The sequence below is a fragment of the Stegostoma tigrinum genome, chromosome 6, assembly GCF_030684315.1.
Source record: "Stegostoma tigrinum isolate sSteTig4 chromosome 6, sSteTig4.hap1, whole genome shotgun sequence".
NCBI classification, from domain to species: Eukaryota; Metazoa; Chordata; class Chondrichthyes; order Orectolobiformes; family Stegostomatidae; genus Stegostoma; species Stegostoma tigrinum.
In genome coordinates, this window is record NC_081359.1 from 1740326 (window position 1) to 1758998 (window position 18673).

At 41.3% G+C, this 18673-nt stretch overlaps 1 protein-coding gene across 4 annotated transcripts in view; it reads left to right on the forward strand.

The window, feature by feature from the left end:
• Positions 1 to 2604: 2604 nt before the first annotated feature.
• The window catches only part of cfap300 (cilia and flagella associated protein 300), a 32049-nt gene continuing 15980 nt past the window's right edge, over positions 2605 to 18673 (forward strand). The window contains exons 1-5 of one of the 4 annotated variants that reach the window (XM_048533056.1): positions 2605 to 2780; positions 3110 to 3191; positions 7012 to 7087; positions 7267 to 7433; positions 13061 to 13228. In XM_048533056.1, the coding sequence (XP_048389013.1) occupies positions 2674 to 2780; positions 3110 to 3191; positions 7012 to 7087; positions 7267 to 7433; positions 13061 to 13228 (600 nt within the window). In that variant the 5' untranslated portion in view covers positions 2605 to 2673. Of the gene's footprint in view, positions 2781 to 3109; positions 3192 to 7011; positions 7088 to 7266; positions 7434 to 13060; positions 13234 to 18673 lie in introns of all 4 variants that reach the window. The other 3 variants (XM_048533055.2, XM_048533054.1, XM_048533053.2) reach the window with 3 other exon arrangements.

Here is an 18673-nt window from a genome sequence, read left to right on the forward strand (position 1 = left end):
CAAAAAATAAAGAGAGGCCTGTAAAAGGGCTCTTGGGCTGTGTCCAAGCACAAAGCCTTGTATCCAAATGGAATTTTTATTGAAGTAAAATAAAATTTTACAGGCTATGGACAGAATGTTGAAGGAAAGTTTAGTGATGAGTATGTAAATAAGCCTGAGGCTAGAAATAGGGTTAGGCTTAATTAAGTATCAAAATTGACAGTAATTAGGGAAGCAAGGACGTAGAACTGACCACAGTATAGTAATGTGTTTGTCGCAATTGAAGAGCTTGAAGCTGCAGATCTGAGGCACTGAGGTCTAAATGCGGGTTTTTAACATTAACAAACTAAACTTGGAAAATGTAGCAGTATGTCAAACTTTGCAGACAACGATAAATCTTGGGTTATAGCTAATATTTGGGCAGAATGCAACGACATAAATTAACACATTAAAAATAAGTTGCAGGTTGGGATTGTTCTGGGAAAATATCATTATTGATTTGTGTGAAGTGGGTGTGCTTTGACAGGAAGAATACATTAAGTCCAATAAAAACAAATATTCTGGAAATAAAACCCACACAAAGAAAAGATCTAAACATCTAAAAGATCTGCTAAAGTGAAACCATTGACAGAAGTTTTAATAAATGCTGGGATGCAGTGAATGGGTATTTAAATGCTGAAAGGTTGTTTAGTTCAGAGTATAAAACCTGCACTTATATTATTGCATATTTTTGCTCATTGTAAAATGTCCACTGATACATGTAGTGCTCAGACTTCAAGACCAACTTGCATTTTATGTCACCTTTAATACAGTAAAATGCCTCAAAAATTAGATATAAGAGCCATTACTAGAAGTCAGGGAATATTGAATATTACTGAACTGTAATACCAAAATGTTACATTTTAAATATCTCTAATACAAGCGTATTACTGACAGGAAAGAGATGGAACTGTCTAAGCTGGGATGATTAACATTGTACTTAATAGTTGTCATGGCTGAATATTCATGAAAAAGTATGCATTTTGTCAAACCTTTTGTTTTACACTCTTCGAGAGAAAAATACCAGAGAAGGAGAAAAACAACATTTCTACTTTGTAAGAGAAGAGCACTGATAGGTGTGGCAGGTTCACTCTAATTGGTTCGGGTATTGCGCCACCAGCAAAGGCTACCTCTTAATTTAGTGAATTGAAACAGACGCAATACATGCACAATTTCTTTCGGTGTACTAAGAACCGTGCCTTGTGGTTTTATGTACAGGGGTTCCCGATCTATAACGGCCTGACTGACCAATACTCGTATGTACGGGATGTAATGTTAAAGATCCGAGATATGAATATTTCTTGTACTTCGAATTTATATTGCCCTGAACGGTGTTCCGACTTGTGCACAAATTTTCTTGCGAACTGACACAAGAACAGAACCCATTCACAACCCAGGGACTGCCTATGCGTAGGGTTTTGTACACACGTGCAAGCTCGAGGGATTGCCTTAAATTGGATATTCGTGAAATTCTTCACATCTTCAGGATTATTCAGCAGATGTTGTCCATTTCCAAAACCACGTCTAATGTTTGTGAGCTTTCCAAGTGCAGGCTTTTTGGTTTCAGTTAGCAACTCACTTGTTGTGAACAGCTGAAGGATATGGTATTTGATACAATCTGCCAGCCTTTGGGAATCATGGTTTACCAGTCTGACACTGAAACTCCTCTATCACATCCCTCATTTGTGTAAAAGAAGGACATCCCATGAGTAACTAACACCGCTCTTAATCGTAGTAGCATGAAACCGAGAGTTTCACCTGTTACTTAAAACCTAAGAGATACTTTACCCTTCCAAAGTAATCTGAGGTCGCCCGGGAGTTTTTCAGGAACATGAGTGGCCACCTTTTACGAATTTGTGTGATGTAGAGTTGTGTACTCCGGAGGCCGGCTAGCTGGATGGTCACTCTGGCATGCGGAGTGACACTAACAGTGTGGGCTCTGTTGCTGCATTGGCTGAGGTTACTGTGAGGGACTGTCCTTCTCAAAGTCACCTGAGGGTGCGGTGACCCTCAGGATAACCTACCACCAGTCACTCCTCTTTCTCTGATGAGAGAATAGCCCGAAGTAGGCTCACAGTGCAATGCACCTGCATATATGTTAATATTCTGACTTTATTTCATGTCCAATACCTGCTAATATTTTCCTCCTCAAACTACCATCGATACAACGTTCATGAATGTCCTTGGGGGAAGGAAACTTGAGGCTTGGCTTAGTGTGACTCCAGACCCACATCAATATGTTTGAGTGTCTTCAGCTAGTCCCGGGAGAAGTCACCCACGTTCAACGGCATTTACTGACGAGCAATAACTGCTGGTTTCAATTTCTGAGCCCATTGAAAAGTTTACACAATCAGCAGTATACCCTTCCCCTCTATAGAGGATATGGACAGGTTTGGGTTAATTAGGTATTGCCAAACCAATTCCGAATTTTGTGCTTTATCCATTCCCCCCCCCCGCCCCGAATGATGTTGACTGCCTGTGTGTGTGGCTTTCTCTCTCCCGGTTATGAGCTCCTCCTGCCATGCAAGGGGTAACCTGGTGCCCAGTTGCACAAAGCAGGCGATCAGGAACCGATAGAAATTGGTCACAGGGATCCAGGGAAGAATTTCAACGCGGCTGGGCGTTTCCTAGCAACTAATAAACACTGGCGAAGCCATGGCTGCAGAAAGGGCTGTGAAACCACCTTTTACTTTCAGACATCTGAGTAACAAGAAGATCAACTTCCTGGAAGACAGTAAAATCAGAGACCTCTTCATGAAATGGTAAAGTCTGCAAAGCCATGGGAAAGAAATGATGAGAGCCTGAGACTGGGAACAATGTGTATGTACAACAGAGATCAGAGAGAAAGGGGCAGAGAGTTACCGAATAATGTATTCACTTATTTTGTTTATTTAAACGCTATCTTTATTATTGTTTACGGTTATCAGGCGGCCAGGCAGGCCACTCTGGGTAACGAATTGACAATGTAACTCAAAGAAATTCACCATTGTTAGGCCACAATAAAAAAACACTCGTTACTCTTCTAAAAAGCTAATCCTGAAATCGTGTTCTCACAAAAATTTCCCCTTTCTGGAATTTTCCATCATGTCAGGTCAATGCATGGAAGGATTACCGTGCAGGTTTTCAGTTTTGATCAATGCTTCCAGTCTTACGAAAAGGACAGTTTTGTACTGGTAAGTTCTATCTCACACATTACTGAATCTCACATTTGCTTCAATAGTATTTTTGGAGTTATGGTGCTGTTTGTATTTTCACCTCTAATGTCCGCTTACAGAATCTTTCTGGGGGATCGTATAGTTTTGAAAAGACTTCTTTGGTGTATGGATCTTGTACCCAGTAAATGTTTGAGCTTATTCGTATCTAGCAGATTTTATTTCTCAAAACTTGGTGAAAAAATTTTTTGAAATATAATGTTGGATTCAGACGTAGATAAACTAAACTCCTGCTGTATGTTCTGATTTTCAATATGTTGTGACAACAGTAACTGACATTATTTACAGTGACTTAGATCAAAAAGATCAAGGCTTTTTTGCTTCAAGGACCACACCCCCAACTCACAGGTGTATACACACAAATCACCACCTCCACCTTAAATACAGTGCAACAGCATACTCATTATATAAAGATGTGATTCATTTTTATATATAAAAAACTTTCCCCACAACTCCCTGTCAGGTGGGTGTTACATTCCAGAAAGACAGTGTATAGAATCTCTACAGTGTGAGGGCAGCCATTCAGCCCATCAAGTCTTCTCCAAAGAGCATCCCATCCAGACCCCAACCCCAACCCCAACCCATATCCCTGTCCCTATCCCAATCCTGACATTCCCATGGTGGATCAACCTAGCCTGCACATCTTTGGACTGTGGATGGAAAAATCTACACAAACAGTTGTGTGAGGCTGGAACTGAGCCCAGGTCCCTGCTGCTGTGAGGGAGCAGTGATAGCAACTGAGCCACCCCCTCGGTGAAATGGAAAGTAGAATGGAATAAATTAGAACCAGAATAAATCTTTACACATTTTTAAAATTTTTTTAGACAATTACACATTACAAGGATGTACCTTCTAGCTCAACTTGAGACATATAAAATAATCAGAGGGTTAGATAGTGTGGATAGGGAGACCCTTTTTCCTCGGATGGTGTCGGCGAGCACGAGGGGGCATAGCTTTAAATTGAGGGGTGAAAGATATAGGACAGGTGTCAGAGGTAGTTTCTTTACTCAGAGAGTAGTAAGGGAATGGAACGCTTTGCCTGCAACGGGAGTAGATTCACCACTTTTAGGTACATTTAAGTCGTCATTGGATAAGCATATGGACGTACATGGAATAGTGTAGGTTAGATGGGCTTGAGATCGGTATGACAGGTCGGCACAACATCGAGGGCTGAAGGGCCTGTACTGTAATGTTCTATGTTCTATGTTCAAGTGCCTAAAATGTATTTTAATTATCCTGTTCAGAAATGTTGATACATACATCTGGGTCAGGTGGGACTTTAACCTGGTAGAGAGCCATGGGATCTCAGCACAGCGCCACAACAACTTCCAGTCAGTCTACTGGGATACAAGTAGATTCTAGTTATTACTCACCATCTGACTACAATTAATACACCTTAACAATTAAAGGGGGCACTTGTGGTGTCCTACCTCTGAACTAAAAGCCATGCGTTTTAGTCCCACCTGCTCCAGAGGCACATATAACATCTCTGAACAGGTTGATTAAAAATACTGGTACAAGTAAAAATTAAGAGCACTTGTGATGCAATGATAATGCCTCATGTCCCTGCCTGTGAGCCAGTTAGGCCTGGGTTCAAATCCCAGCTGCTATAGAGGTGTGTAATAACATCTCAATTTGATTAGAAAATATTAACACTGGGTGTGCCTGCTTCTCACTGCAAAACATGTAAACTTAAGGTAGGAGCGCAGGGTGAGCAGAAATCTCAGTGAAATCATAAAAGGAGCACCTGTGAAGCAGCAATGGAGTAAGTAGGGGTCCTGGGCAGAAGGGGAGCAAGGGAAAAAAGAAAACTGAGGTCGAGAGAAATAGGGAGCTGAGAAAGCAGCAAGGAGCAGAGGAAGTGCAGAGTTTAATCAGAGGTATTGGTTCCAAAAGGTATCCACAGACCCAGGTTTGAGAACTACTGGCTAGTTGGAAGACACTTCCTCCAACATTGCAATTGTTTGAATTTCATGTCTTTGACCTGGGCATGTGAACAATTTTATGAAAGTAAAATAAACAAAGAAGTACTGGATAAACTCAGCAGGTCTGACCGCATCTGTGGAGGGAAACACTTTGCTCAGATGCTGCTAGGCCTGCTGAGTTTCTCTAGGAATTTCTGTTTAACTTTATGAATAAGGGTTGTTCAGGTACGCAGAATCTTCAACCAGTGTGAAAGGTCACAGAAAATACAAATGTTTTCGGTCTAGCTCAGTTCCAGTTCACTAATTGTTTACACTGGTTTGATGGATTTTGTTCAGATTTCTCACTAGTGCAAATGAGCAGAAACGATACCATTGACAGCAACTCATATTCTGCTTGGGAACCCTGCAGCCCAATGGTATCAGTGTGGACTTCACAAGTTTCAAAATCTCCCCTTCCCCCACCGCATCCCAAAACCAGCCCAGTTCGTCCCCTCCCCCCACTGCATCCCAAAACCAGCCCAGCCTGTCTCTGCCTCCCTAACCTGTTCTTCCTCTCACCCATCCCTTCCTCCCACCTCAAGCCACACCTCCATTTCCTACCTACTACCTCATCCCGCCTCCTTGACCTGTCCGTCTTCCCTGGACTGACCTATCCTCTCCCTACCTCCCCACCTATACTCTCCTCTCTACCTATCTTCTTTTCTCTCCATCTTCGGTCCGCCTCCCCCTCTCTCCCTATTTATTCCAGTTCCCTCTCCCCATCCCCCTCACTGATGAAGGGTCTAGGCCCGAAACGTCAGCTTTTGTGCTTCTGAGATGCTGCTTGGCCTGCTGTGTTCATCCAGCTCCACACTTTGTTATCTTAGAAACTATACCGTTGTTCTTTGCTTTGAGTCAAGTGAACGTGAGAGAAAACAGGGTGTAAGTATGTGTTTGAATGTTACGGTTCTCCAACCAAAGCCGTAAACTTGTAGAAAATAATGTGACTATTTCAGTTTCGTAGAAGCAATAGAATAGGACAATGTAGAGTGGAACAGATCATTAGAAGAAAGAAAGACTTGTATTCATATTGTGCCTTCTAAGATTTTAGGCGATCCTAAAGTGCTTTACAGCCAGTCTAGTCACTTTGAAATGCTACTAGTTATTCTTGTAATTAATGTAGGAGATATGGATTTCAATTTATGCAGCAATATGGTTATGACCAGATCATCTGTTTTATCTTATTGATTACGAGATAAATAGTGGCAAATCCCACCTCTCTGCTCTTTTTCAAAAGAAAACCCTCCAAATTTTGTCTCACTCAGAGAGCAGACAGAGCCTCAGTAAAATGCCCCACCTGAACGATTGCCATGCAAACAACAGAGCACTTCCTCGGATAACAAAGCATAGAGCTGGATGAACACAGCAGGCCAAGCAGCATCTTAGGAGCACAAAAGTTGACGGCTCAGGCCCAGACCCACTTGTTATCTCGGATTCTCCAGCATCAGCAGTTCCCATTAGCTCAGAACACTTCCTCAGTTGGGTTTTGCATCGCCAATTTAGATTTTGTACTCTAGGACTTAGAGTAGGATTTGAAACTGTAACCTTCTGACGAAGAATGTAAGAGTACTTCTAGGGCGAGACAGCCAACACAAATTGCTATGTTAGAATTGATAGCGGCAAAAAATAAATTTATAGTTAGGGCCTTTTATATTTCCAGGATCCCAAAGCAATTCATGACCAATGAGTTATTTTTGAATTGCAATTATAGTTGTGTAAACATATATTTAGAAGTATGTGTGAGAAATCCATTGACAAATAGTTATTGGTATCTATTCATTAGATTTTTTCATTTTATGCCTTTTTTAATCCAATAGGCATTTTTCCAGGATCCAAATGTTTTGGCTAATCTAAAAGTACTCTCCCCTTTACCTTCTCAATGGACAACTCTAGGTATGGATAATGTTATTACACAACATTACTGTTGTTAGAGTGACACCACTTGGTTTAGTTAAATTCAATGTGATTGAGATGGATTTTGCTTGAACACCAATTGCTGTTTGTACCTTCTTTGTAAATATGTACAGATATTGATGACTTGTTTCCGTGTATCTTTAATTCTGTCTAAATAGGGAAAGAAGTTAAGGAAATAGAGGCTGAAGAGGTTCCTTGTAATCAACTTTCAATATTATCCTTTGACTGTTTGTACACTGAAGGGATTGTGCGAGAAACAGGACACATTACAAAGTGTCTGGATGAGTTTTATGAGGACTTTGTTATCTCTGATCAGCTGCGGCAGGTAAGGTATTTGTGGAACAGAAAATGCCATTTTGTGTTCATGGCATCTCTACACAATTTCATTTTAATGATGCAAGTGAACATATTGCTTGTTTCACAAATGAAACATTGCTGTTTTTGGTTCTAGTACCTGAATGTGCCTACCACAACAGAGATTAATTTTCACTTCTTAGCTTAGCTGTAAGATGGAGAGCTTTGCAAGTGCAGTGTATTTGTCAGATGAAAGAAAGTATTTATGTAGCTTATTTTAAAGAAATATGATTAATGGGATCCCAGACCACAGTGCAGCTGTATAATTATGCAATTTATAGAGCTTATTCTCTACTTTCACCTCTCTGTCTGCACATGTAAACCTATCTCTCTGACCAAGCTTTCAATCATCTGTAACAAAATTGACTGGAGAAACTCAGCAGGCCTGTGGGAAGAAAGCAGAGTTAATGTTTTGAGTCCGATGACACTGTCAGAACTGATAGTTGCTAGAAAAAAAAATGCTTCATGCTGAAACTGAAGTGGCGGTTTGAGGAAGGTGGATTTGAGCAGATAAGTGGGGATGAGCAGACAGAGACAGAGAAAGCCGAAAGGGGTTGGTAAACAAGGAGATTATGGATAGCAGGCCAGGACAGAAGAAAAGATGAGTAAGGAATAATAAAAACTGAGTAAGGAATGATAAGAGCTGAGAATGAGAAAATGGGTCTCTAGGAGTACATGTGAACAGGTGACTGTGCTAAAAGCATCCTATGCCTGATTTCATGAAACAATTAAATATCTTGTATTATCAAGCTTCAGTCTAAGGGACTGTATACTTCATAATCACTGCTCTGAGCACAACTTCCAACTGCATAATGTCATCACGGCTTGAACTGACCTTTTTTAAGGGTGTTCATTTGCACGGTTGTTTTTCCCTGCCTCAGTTGCACACCATAAGGCATTTTGTCACTGTGAATAAAATGCTTCAAGAGTTTGCATTAAACGAGAGAAGATTACACAGTTCAACTTATATCATTTGCAACCATGCTTAGATGAACCCCATTACTACTACCTTTTGTGTTTTTATTTGATTCATTACTAATGGATAATGCGTCAATACCTACAATTGCATTCTGTTAGCTTCCTTTTGAAAGAAAAGTGGCTGTTACAACAGAGAGGATCGCTAGCTTTACCCTCGGGTTTCTCGACCTCCATCCTTTATCCGTATGAAGGAGAAGCTTTAGAGTTTCCAGAGGGATGTACAGAAGTGTTTTAGATGTAGGAAAATCAGAAAGCTGGTGAAAGCTGGGAGTTTATTGTGGCATTTGGTTTATTTTACTGCTCTGGCTATTGGATCATATGTACGCTACAAATTTCTAAGAAAGCCTAAAATAACATTTTCCACAGAAGGTCACATGTAAAATCTCCTTGTCAGCCATTTATCCTTGCATCTCCTCTTCCTCCACCTTCCTGTCAGACAGAGGAAGCAGCAGAATTTTCAATCCAATATATACAATGATGACGTACCTAGCCACACTGCCTCCAAAATTAGCAGCACTGCATTTCTGAAACATCCCTCATCGTCCCAAGCATCAACAAAGGTAGTTATCTCTGGGTAGTGATAATATGTCATCCACAGCAGAGAACATGATTATATACAAAGCATGAATGAGTATGGAGAGATGGAAGAGAAGATATTGAGTCAAAGTTTGGGGAAATCACAAAATGTCACCCTTAGCTGCAGAGACTCTGCGTCCAGACCTGAACAATCTGGTTATTAAAAGAAATATTTTGAAAGCATCAAACACAAGTTGAGGCGTGCAGAATATTTTTGAAAAATTGAAACTGTAGGCTATTTCTCTCCTTCAAATAAGAAGGGAACAATAAACTTCCACGGATTACCCACAACTTTCTCATCACATCACATCACATTCAAAATATTGCTGGTTGAAATGGGAAATATACAAGCTGTCAGAGAAGCCAGTATTGTGAATTATTTATTCAAAAATAAATTGAATTCAAAAGTTAACTGATTGGGGACTATCTAATGTAATGGACCAAACCAAACCCCCCTCAAATATATTAAGGAGATAGCTTAGATCCTAACTTTTAACTTATTTAAAGGCCAGTATAACATGCTATGTTGCAGGTGTAATTTGATTATACTGCTTGGCTTTAAGCAAAGCACACTTTATTCTTACTCTACGGTTAGATGAGAAAAAAAAATTGGTATAACGCTATTCAAAAACTTAACAGAATAATCGATTATTTAACTACTAAACAATAACTGTTTCAATGTAGTGATGTCCCATAAACACACCCTTGGCAAAGGCAAATCCATTAAAATAGATTGTTTTACATGCAATTTGTCTCCAATCTAGGAGGAAAGAACACAAAGAGAAAATTATGGTAGAGAGAGATGTATGGCAGCTCCCACAAGCAACTTCAATCCCCAACAACTGCTGAAAGCTACAAAAACCCCTGGTTCCACGGGACCCTGACCCTACCCATTCATGCCACTTCTGTTGTTCCAACTCTTTTAAAAGAAACAAGGTCTCACAAGCTGTTTACTTTCTTGGCTTCAAATTGACAGCACCTAAGGCTCAAACGTCTCTTCAAAAAAAATCCGAGACAAAATACCTCTTACAGCCATAGTAGCATCACACTAGAGGTCAGTGTTTATTCTTTCCATTACATAACGTTTGTCGTTCAATTTTTCCTTTAACTCATTGAGAACAATGTGACATACAAAATTTGATTTAATACCATATGTATAAATATACAAATATGTACGAAATATTCTCTAAGATATCATTTCTTCTCTGATCCCAAACTCTTGAGCATCTCCAATTTTAATGTCTCTGCCATTGATGGCAGTTCCACCACCTACTGAGGCCCTGAGCTTTTGAATTTCCTCCTTTCTATCCACCCATCTTCTCTCCTTTTAACATAACCCTTTGAACCTAAATCTTCAATCGAGCTTGTGCGTATTTTTTGGCCCATTCAATTTTTTTTTAATAAGGCTCCTGGAGACTCCCTGAAACATTTCACTTCCTTTAAATGTTTCATAAATACACCTGGTTTTACTACACTCCACCTTACAGTAAACTTGGCCCAGACTTTGTGGAGTTAAGATGGTGAACTGTCAGTATTTGCCTTCCTTACCCCTTTGAAACTAACCACAACTTTGTGATTTAGCACAAGTAATTATGGCTTTACTTATGGAGGATATTCCTGGGAGAACGTCCAGTGAAGTCATACGGTGGAACTCAGGAATAAGACAGGGATGATCACCTTGTTGGGATTGTACTGTAGACCCTCCAATAGTCAGTGGGAAATTGAGAAGCAAAAACATAAGGAGATCTCCGATATCTGTAAGAATAATAGGGGATCTTAACTTTCTAAACATAGACTGGGACTGACATAGTATTAAGGGCTTAGATGGGGAGGAATTTATGTGTGTACAAGAGAATTTTCTTCATCAACATACAGATGTACCTCCGAGAGAAGGAGCAAAATTTGATCTACTGTTGGGAAATAAGGCAGGGCAAGAGACTGAGAGGTCAGTGGGAGCACTTTGGGGCCAGTGACCATAATTCTGTTAGTTTTAAAATACTGATGGAAAAGGATAGAATGATCTAAAGGTTACAGTTCTAAATTGGAGGAAGGCCAATTTTGACAGTATTAGGCAAGAACTTTCAAAAGTTGATTGTGAAAGGGCTTATTCACAGATAAAGGGATGGTTGGAAAGTGGAAGACCTTCTAAGATGGGATAACAAGAGTCTAAAGAAGGTATGTTCCTGTTAGCATGAAGGGCAAGGCTGGTAGATGGAGAGAAAGCTGGTGACTAGAGAAATTGAGGCAACGGTCAAGAAAAAGAAGAAGGCATAAGGCAGGTATAGACAGCTGAGATCAAGTGAATCCCTGGAGCAGCATAAGGGCAGTAGGAATTTACTTAAGAGTGAAATCAGGAGAGCAAAAAGGGGATATGAGATAGCTCTGGCAAATAGGGTTAAAGAGAATCCAAAGAGATTCTACAAATATAAGGACAAAAGAGTAACTCAGGAGAGAATAGGGCCCCTTAAATGCCATCTATATGTGGGACCACAGGAGATGGGTGAGCTACTAAATGAGTATTTACTATGGAGAAGGATATGCAAGCCAAATGACCTGGAGAAATAAATAGTGATACCTTGAAAAGTTTTTATTTAACAGAAGAGTAGGTGTTAGACATCTTAAAATGTATAAAGGTGGATAAATCCCCAGGATCTGTTCAGGTATACCCCAGACCTCTGTGGGAAACTAGGGAAGTGATTGCTGGGCCCCTTGCTGACAGCCAAGACTGGAGATTAGCAAATTTGGTGCTTTAACGGGTTGTTAGTTTGTTCGCTGAGCTGACCGGCTTCTCATGCAAATGATTCATACCCTTTCTAAGTGACATCTTCAGTGCTGTCTAGCATCCGTTGAGGCATTTTGACTGGTTTTCCTGTTCAGTGTAGGGACTGTGGTTTGTAGGATAGCCTGTTGTGTTTTGTCTGTGAGTCTGTTAGATTTCAGAGTAACTTCAACTGCAGGCCAGAAGTCTCTTTTGTTAGCATCCTTGTAGTTATAGTTAAGTTCCTGCATTGGAACAGTTTTCTCTCCGTCTGACAAATTTCTTGCCCACGTATCTGGTTCGGTCTTGTTCTTGCTATGTGTCAGTTTTCCTGTAGTCTGAGTGTCTTCTTAGCTCTAGTCCTGTTTTGCCTGATACTGATGGCCCATTCGAGGGTTGTGAGCCACTGTTGGTCGATTCCAAGTATAAACAGCGTTTCATTAGAGACTATACAGCACTAAAGGTGTCAGCTAGAAGGGAGACAAAATGTTTGCATTAAAACCAGTCAGCTCGGTGAACCAACCAGCAAAACCAGCCATAAACTGAGCTACATGTGGTGCCTTTGTTTAAGGAAGGGCAAAGACTGATCAGGGATCATCAACATGGCTTTGTACGTGGGAAATCATGTCTTACCTCACCTGATTTTTTTTTGGAAAAAGTGATAAAGATTGATGAAGGAAGAGTAGTAGATACTGTCTATGTGGTCTTCAGCAAGGTGTTCGACAAGGTTCCTCATGGTAGACTAATTAGCAAAGTTAGATGACACGGAACCCAAGAAGAGCTAGCCAAATGGATGCACAATTAGCTTGAAGGTAGAAGACAGAGGGTGGTGGTGGAGGGTTGTGTTTTGGACTGGAGGCTTGTGACCAGCGGTGTGCTGCAAGGTTGGTGCTGGGTCCATGGATTTAGATGTGAATAAAGGAGGTGTCATTTGTAAATTGGCAGATGAAACCAAAATTGGAGGTGTAGTATACAGTGAAGAAGATTATCTCCAGAGTACAATGGGACCTTTATCAGATGGGCCAATGGGCCAAGAAGTGGCAGATGGAGTTTAATTTAAATACATGTTAGGTGCTTCAGGTTAGAGTGTTGCCAAACAATGGGACCTAGAGGTGCCGGTGCATAATTCCTTGAAAGGTAATGTACAAAATAGAAACAATATTGTTTGAGAAATGTGCCAAGTTATATATTCACCATCAATTATAAAACCTAATGAACAAATATTGTTTTATTCCTAATTTTCCTCAAGTTTATTTTTGTATTTAACTAATTCACACTTAATTTAGGTGTTACTTTTGGAAGAATCGGATAAATATCAAATATTCAGTGATAAAGAACGCGAAGAATTTATCTTTCATATCTTCAAACATCTCTGTCTGGGTGGAGTCCTCTGCCAATATGAAGATACAATTGATCCTTATCTGGAAACCTGCAAAACAATGTACAAGGAGTTGGTCAGGTTTGAAAAATATGTCCTCAGTTTATTTTCTTTTGAGTTGCAAAGTATAGACTTTTCAAGGGTAATTAGAACTGCAGATGCTAGAGAATCTGGGATGACAAAGTGTGGAGCTGGATGAACACAGCAGGCCACGTAGCATCTTAGGAGGAGCTTTTGTGCTCCTGAGATGCTGCTTGGCCTGTGTGTTCATCCAGCTCCACACTTTGTTATCTCGGATTCTCCAGCATCAGCAGCTCCCATTACCTCTGATACAGTTTGTGATGTATCCATTTTGCTGTTTTGCTATTGTATTTGCCTTACGTCTTGAAGCCCTAAGAACTGACCAAACTACAGAGTAATCTTGACCAAAGAGCCCTGAATAAAAACCAAAAGAACTGCGAATTCTGTAAATCAGGAACAAAAACAAAGTTGCTGGAAGTATGGACCGGGGTGTCCCGGAGGGAACGGTCTCTGCGGAAGGCGGACCAGGGAGGGAAGGGGAATATGTGTCTGGTGGTGGCGTCTTGCTGGAGGTGGCAGAAATGGCTTCTGATGATCAGGGACCGTTCCTTCTGGGACACCCTGGTCCATACCTCCTTCACCCCCCCAACACCTCCCCACAGCCCTACTGTACCACCCCTGTAACTGGCGAGGGTGCAACACCTGCCCATTTACCTCCTCTCTCCCCAGTATCCAGGGGCCCCAAACATACCTTCCACGTGAAGCAGCACTTCACTTGCACTTCCAAGAATCTAGTCTACTGCATTCGCTGCTCACAAAGTGGTCTCCTCTACATTGGGGAAACGAAGTGTAAACTTGGCGACCGCTTAGCAGAACATCTACGTTCTGCTTGCAAAAAAGACCCTGAACTACCTGCTGTCTGCCACTTTAATGCACCACCCTGCTCCCTGACCAATATCTCTGTCTCCAGCTTGCTACAGTGTTCCAGTGAAGCTCAATGCAAGCTGGAGGAACAACACCTCATTTTCTGCTTGGGGACCCTACAGCCCTCCAGACTCAATATTGAGTTCAATAATTTTAGGGCCTAAATTCTCCCGTGTCCCAGACCCCCATACCACACACCAGGCCTTGTTATCACATAGCCTGCCATTACACACCCCCTGTTGTTAGTCACTAACAATCCCCATTAACAACTATTCACCCTCCCAGCCTGATCATTAGCAACTCGTTTGTCCAACTGTCTTTCTCTCTCTTTGGGCTCTGTCCTTTCATTTACTTCCTACTCCACCCACCTCCCTATTTTCTGTATATGAACTGACGTTTTCCCAGCCACCATCAGCTCTGAGGAAGGGTCACTGGACCTGAATGGTTAACTCTGTTTTCTCTTCCACAGATGCTGCCAGATCTGCTGAGCTTTTCCAGCAACTTTGTTTTTGTGCAAAGAGCCCTGAAGTTGTTTGGGATGTGTCAGTATCATGTTGCCTTCAACTACAATAGGCCTCAGTGGAGAGCTTCCCACTTCCTTGGATATTGGTTTGTGGCTGAATGGACAGAATGAAAAGTTTGTTGAAAAGTATGATGGTGTGAGAATAATATGTAAAGCTGAAATTGAGGAATCTAATAAACTGCAAGGGTGAGCCATGAGCAATTTAAGGTGATCAGGAGATCTTTAAGTTTTATATTACAGCACAAAGCATTCTCCTGTTTGCTTCATTTCTTTATGCGCTATATATTTACATGAATTTTTCCTTTGCAAATATTTGTCTTGTGTTCAGACAGTCAGAAATATATAGGTAATTAATGCATTCAAAGATACTCAGTTTATGGTTATTCACAATCTTTTTTTAATATGAAAATATGTGGTAGATGCGAAAGGATCATGCAGTAATTATGATGAAAATATACTTATTACTGAGGACCATTGAAGGAAATTAAAGAACTTCATTAGGAATTATTTCACTGAACCTCCCTGGGAATTGCAAATCTTATGTACAATGGCACATAGGAAACAAAGGAGCAAGTTGAAAAGCTCTTACTTTGCAGTTCCTTAATTTTGTAAACTACTTGTAAAATTTACCTGGATGTGATAAACTACTGGGAAGCACTTGGCAATACTGAGAATGTTGGCATGTTTGGTTCTAGATCCAGTTTATAAATTCTGTTCTACATTTACATTGGTTACATAATAATCAAGTTTTATTGGAGGCTCACTAAAAGTTCCTCCAATAACTGTTAATCTTGTAGAGGGTTTTGAGATCAGTATGATGCTGGAGTACATGAAGTGTGCGCTTCCTTGAAATTTCAGGTATTTCCTGTAGGTTATTAAGGCCTTAGGTACTTGTCCCATTCCATTTTAACTGAAGAGGAGTTCTTACAATATGCCCACAACCAAATACTTCTTCCCTCCTGTTATATCTATAAGGTGTTTGCTGAGATGGGGGAGAACGTTTACTTATTTTAGGTGAAATTCTGAATTTGTTTTTGAAATATATGTTGCTAGAGTGTTGCTGAAACAGTAACAGAGCGTTTCAGAAAGTCGTATTTTTTTAGGCCCTATTCAAGTTATTATGAAACGATGAATATTCCTTGAGCATCAGAAAGCCACAGCAACACTGTTTAATCTTCCTCCCTCTACTGCTAATCCCTATTTCTCCTCCCCCTCCCCGTTCCGATTCTTCATTCTCCTTGTTCTTGGTGTGCTCCTGCTGCTTGTTTTGAATGAGAGTGGCTCTCGTGTCCAGTTGCAGTGTTTGTTGTTGATTAGCGAATACTGCAGCTGGGCTGAATGGACTGATGTCCTATTTGGGGCAGAGGCTTGTTCCTGGATGTTCTGAGAGCATACCCCTTCCTCCTTCCATTCTGTGGTGCAAATCCAAGACCTTCCCAAAGGCTTTTATGCTGAGGCACCGCCAATACTATGTTACTCATAAACCTTTACGGTGTTTTGCCCGAGGGCTTCCTGCTGTGGTCATGACTACACAAAACGAGTATGTCTTGCTTCTGCTTCTAAAGCCTGAATATCTCCTCTGGAGACGGCCTGCGGTCTGTAAGGCCGTGTTGTAGGTAACACCCCACAAAATCAACACCTACAAGAATTTGTGGCATCAATTTTCTTATGAATGCCAACACCAGTTGTTGACTTTCCATCAATTCACTTCCACGATTATTGTTGTGATGCTCAATTATTTGTTTAACATGAGCACGAGTCTGAATACTCTCTAATCAATGGATACATTATTTATTCCTCCAAGAGATTTGACAACATCGTTCCTGATCTCACCCTCTTTCCTGAGTGCTCCCTGAGCTCTATTCTAACTCTACTCACCATCTCTCCTCCCACCTTATATTCTGAGACATTACCAAGTCTATCTACTGCCACCTTTTAATGTGTTTAGTTTGAACCCCACACACCCTGCTGTTTCGCAAATTAACTTTTCTCCATTTCCCATCTACAAATTCAACTTCTCCAATGTTTTCATTACAAATCAGAGGCAACTCATTTGCAAGTCCACACTCATTGCATTCAATTCAAATATCATCTCCCTATCATGTCCAAAGCTCTATATTCTTCACAGTCTTTCTTTACCTCTTCAGCCATTGAGGATTGTTTGGACTAATTTCTTCTGGACAATGTTGCCATGGCTGTTCCCGACAGGAGCAAGAAGCTCATGATAGCATCAGTCAAATTCTTGCCTGGCTGCCGAAACCTCTCCACTTGTCCCAGATGGGGATCTGTGGAAAGAATGCATGAATCCAACCTTCTACAAATTACAGCAGTGAGTCTTTGACCACAAAAATCTCTACAAGTCAACAAAGGTTACAGTATACAGAGTATTTATCATCAATAATATCTTTACTGCAGTGAGACCTAAACCCCCTATATAAACACGGGTGCTGAAGAAGTTCCATCACTATTTCTTCCACCACATCCTCAGGATTCAATGAAAGGACTGCTGAACTAACACTAGTGTCCTGTTGAAGCATGCTCCTCACTAACATCGCGTCTGTACTTATTGAATGGCAGAGCAGACCCAATGCGCTGAATGATCTACCTCCTCTCCTGTTTCTTCTGTTCTTATTCAGGCAAAACTCAATTACAATGGACTAGATAATAAAGTGTGAAGCTGGATGAACACAGCAGGCCAAGCGGCATTTCAGGAGCACAAAAGGTGATGTTTCGGGCGTAGACCCTTCATCGGAGAGGGTTCTGGAATAAATAGGGAGAGGGGGGAGGTGGACCGAAGATGGAGAGAAAAGAAGATAGGTGGAGAGGAGAGTATAGGTTGGGAGGTAGGGAAGGGATAGGTCAGTCCAGGGAAGATGGACAGTTCAAGGAGGTGGGATGAGGTTAGTAGGTAGGAAATGGAGGTGCGGCTTGAGGTGGGAGGAAGGGATGCAGCCCAATGGTATCAATGTGGACTTCACCAGCTTCAAAATCTCCCCTTCCCCCATCGCATCCCAAAACCAGCCCAGTTTGTCCCCTCCCCCAACTGCATCCCAAAACCAGCCCAGCCTGTCTCTGCCTCCTTAACCTGTTCTTCCTCTCACCCATCCCTTCCTCCCACCTCAAGCTGCACCTCCATTTCCTACCTACTAACCTCATCCCACCTCCTTGATCTGTCCATCTTCCTTGGACTGACCTATCCCCTCCCTACCTCCCCACCTATACTCTCCTCTCCACTTATCTTCTTTTCTCTCCATCTTCGGTCCGCCTCCCCCTCTCCCTATTTATTCCAGAACCCTTTGCCCATCCCCCTCTCTGATGAAGGGTCTAGGCCCGAAACGTCAGCTTTTGTGCTCCTGAGATGCTGCTGGGCCTGCTGTGTTCATCCAGCTTCACACTTTATTATCTTGGATTCTCCAGCATCTGCAGTTCCCATTATCTCCGATACAATGGACTAGACACCATTTTTGGATGGTCATGAAGTATCTTCCTCAATGGATGCTGTTTTCTGAACACTCAAATGGCCTGGGTTCTAAGGTTGGACAGAGAAAATTCTTCAAAGACTCTTTAAAGTGTTCTCTGGAGCACAGCATCATTGACATTAATGAGTAGGAGGAGTTGGTTGAGAATGGCAGCAACAACCTGTCCATCAAGCTGTATCCTGCTTTGAGGTAACAAAGTGTGGAGCTGGATAAACACAGTTCCCATTATCCCTGCTTTGAGGTGAATGCTTTCATAATGAGGCTGACTGTGGCTGAGAAGGAACAGGTCCAACACTCTGACACATGCTAGCACTTGTCTCACGTCCAAAGATCTGTGAGCTGAGAATCAGTCTGTTAATCACATGAAGATCCAAAGCAGAAACCATGATCCTGACTTAAAAGTCATCTTCAAATCAAGAACCAGACAATGACATTCTTCAATTAATTTTATTCAAAGTTGTCGTTTTCAATTGCAAATTCTTGAATACATTTCTTCTGCATTACTTCTGCGAACCATTTCAACTTCCCCTCCCATTCCTTAGACGACACGTCCATTCTGGGCCTCCTGCAGTGC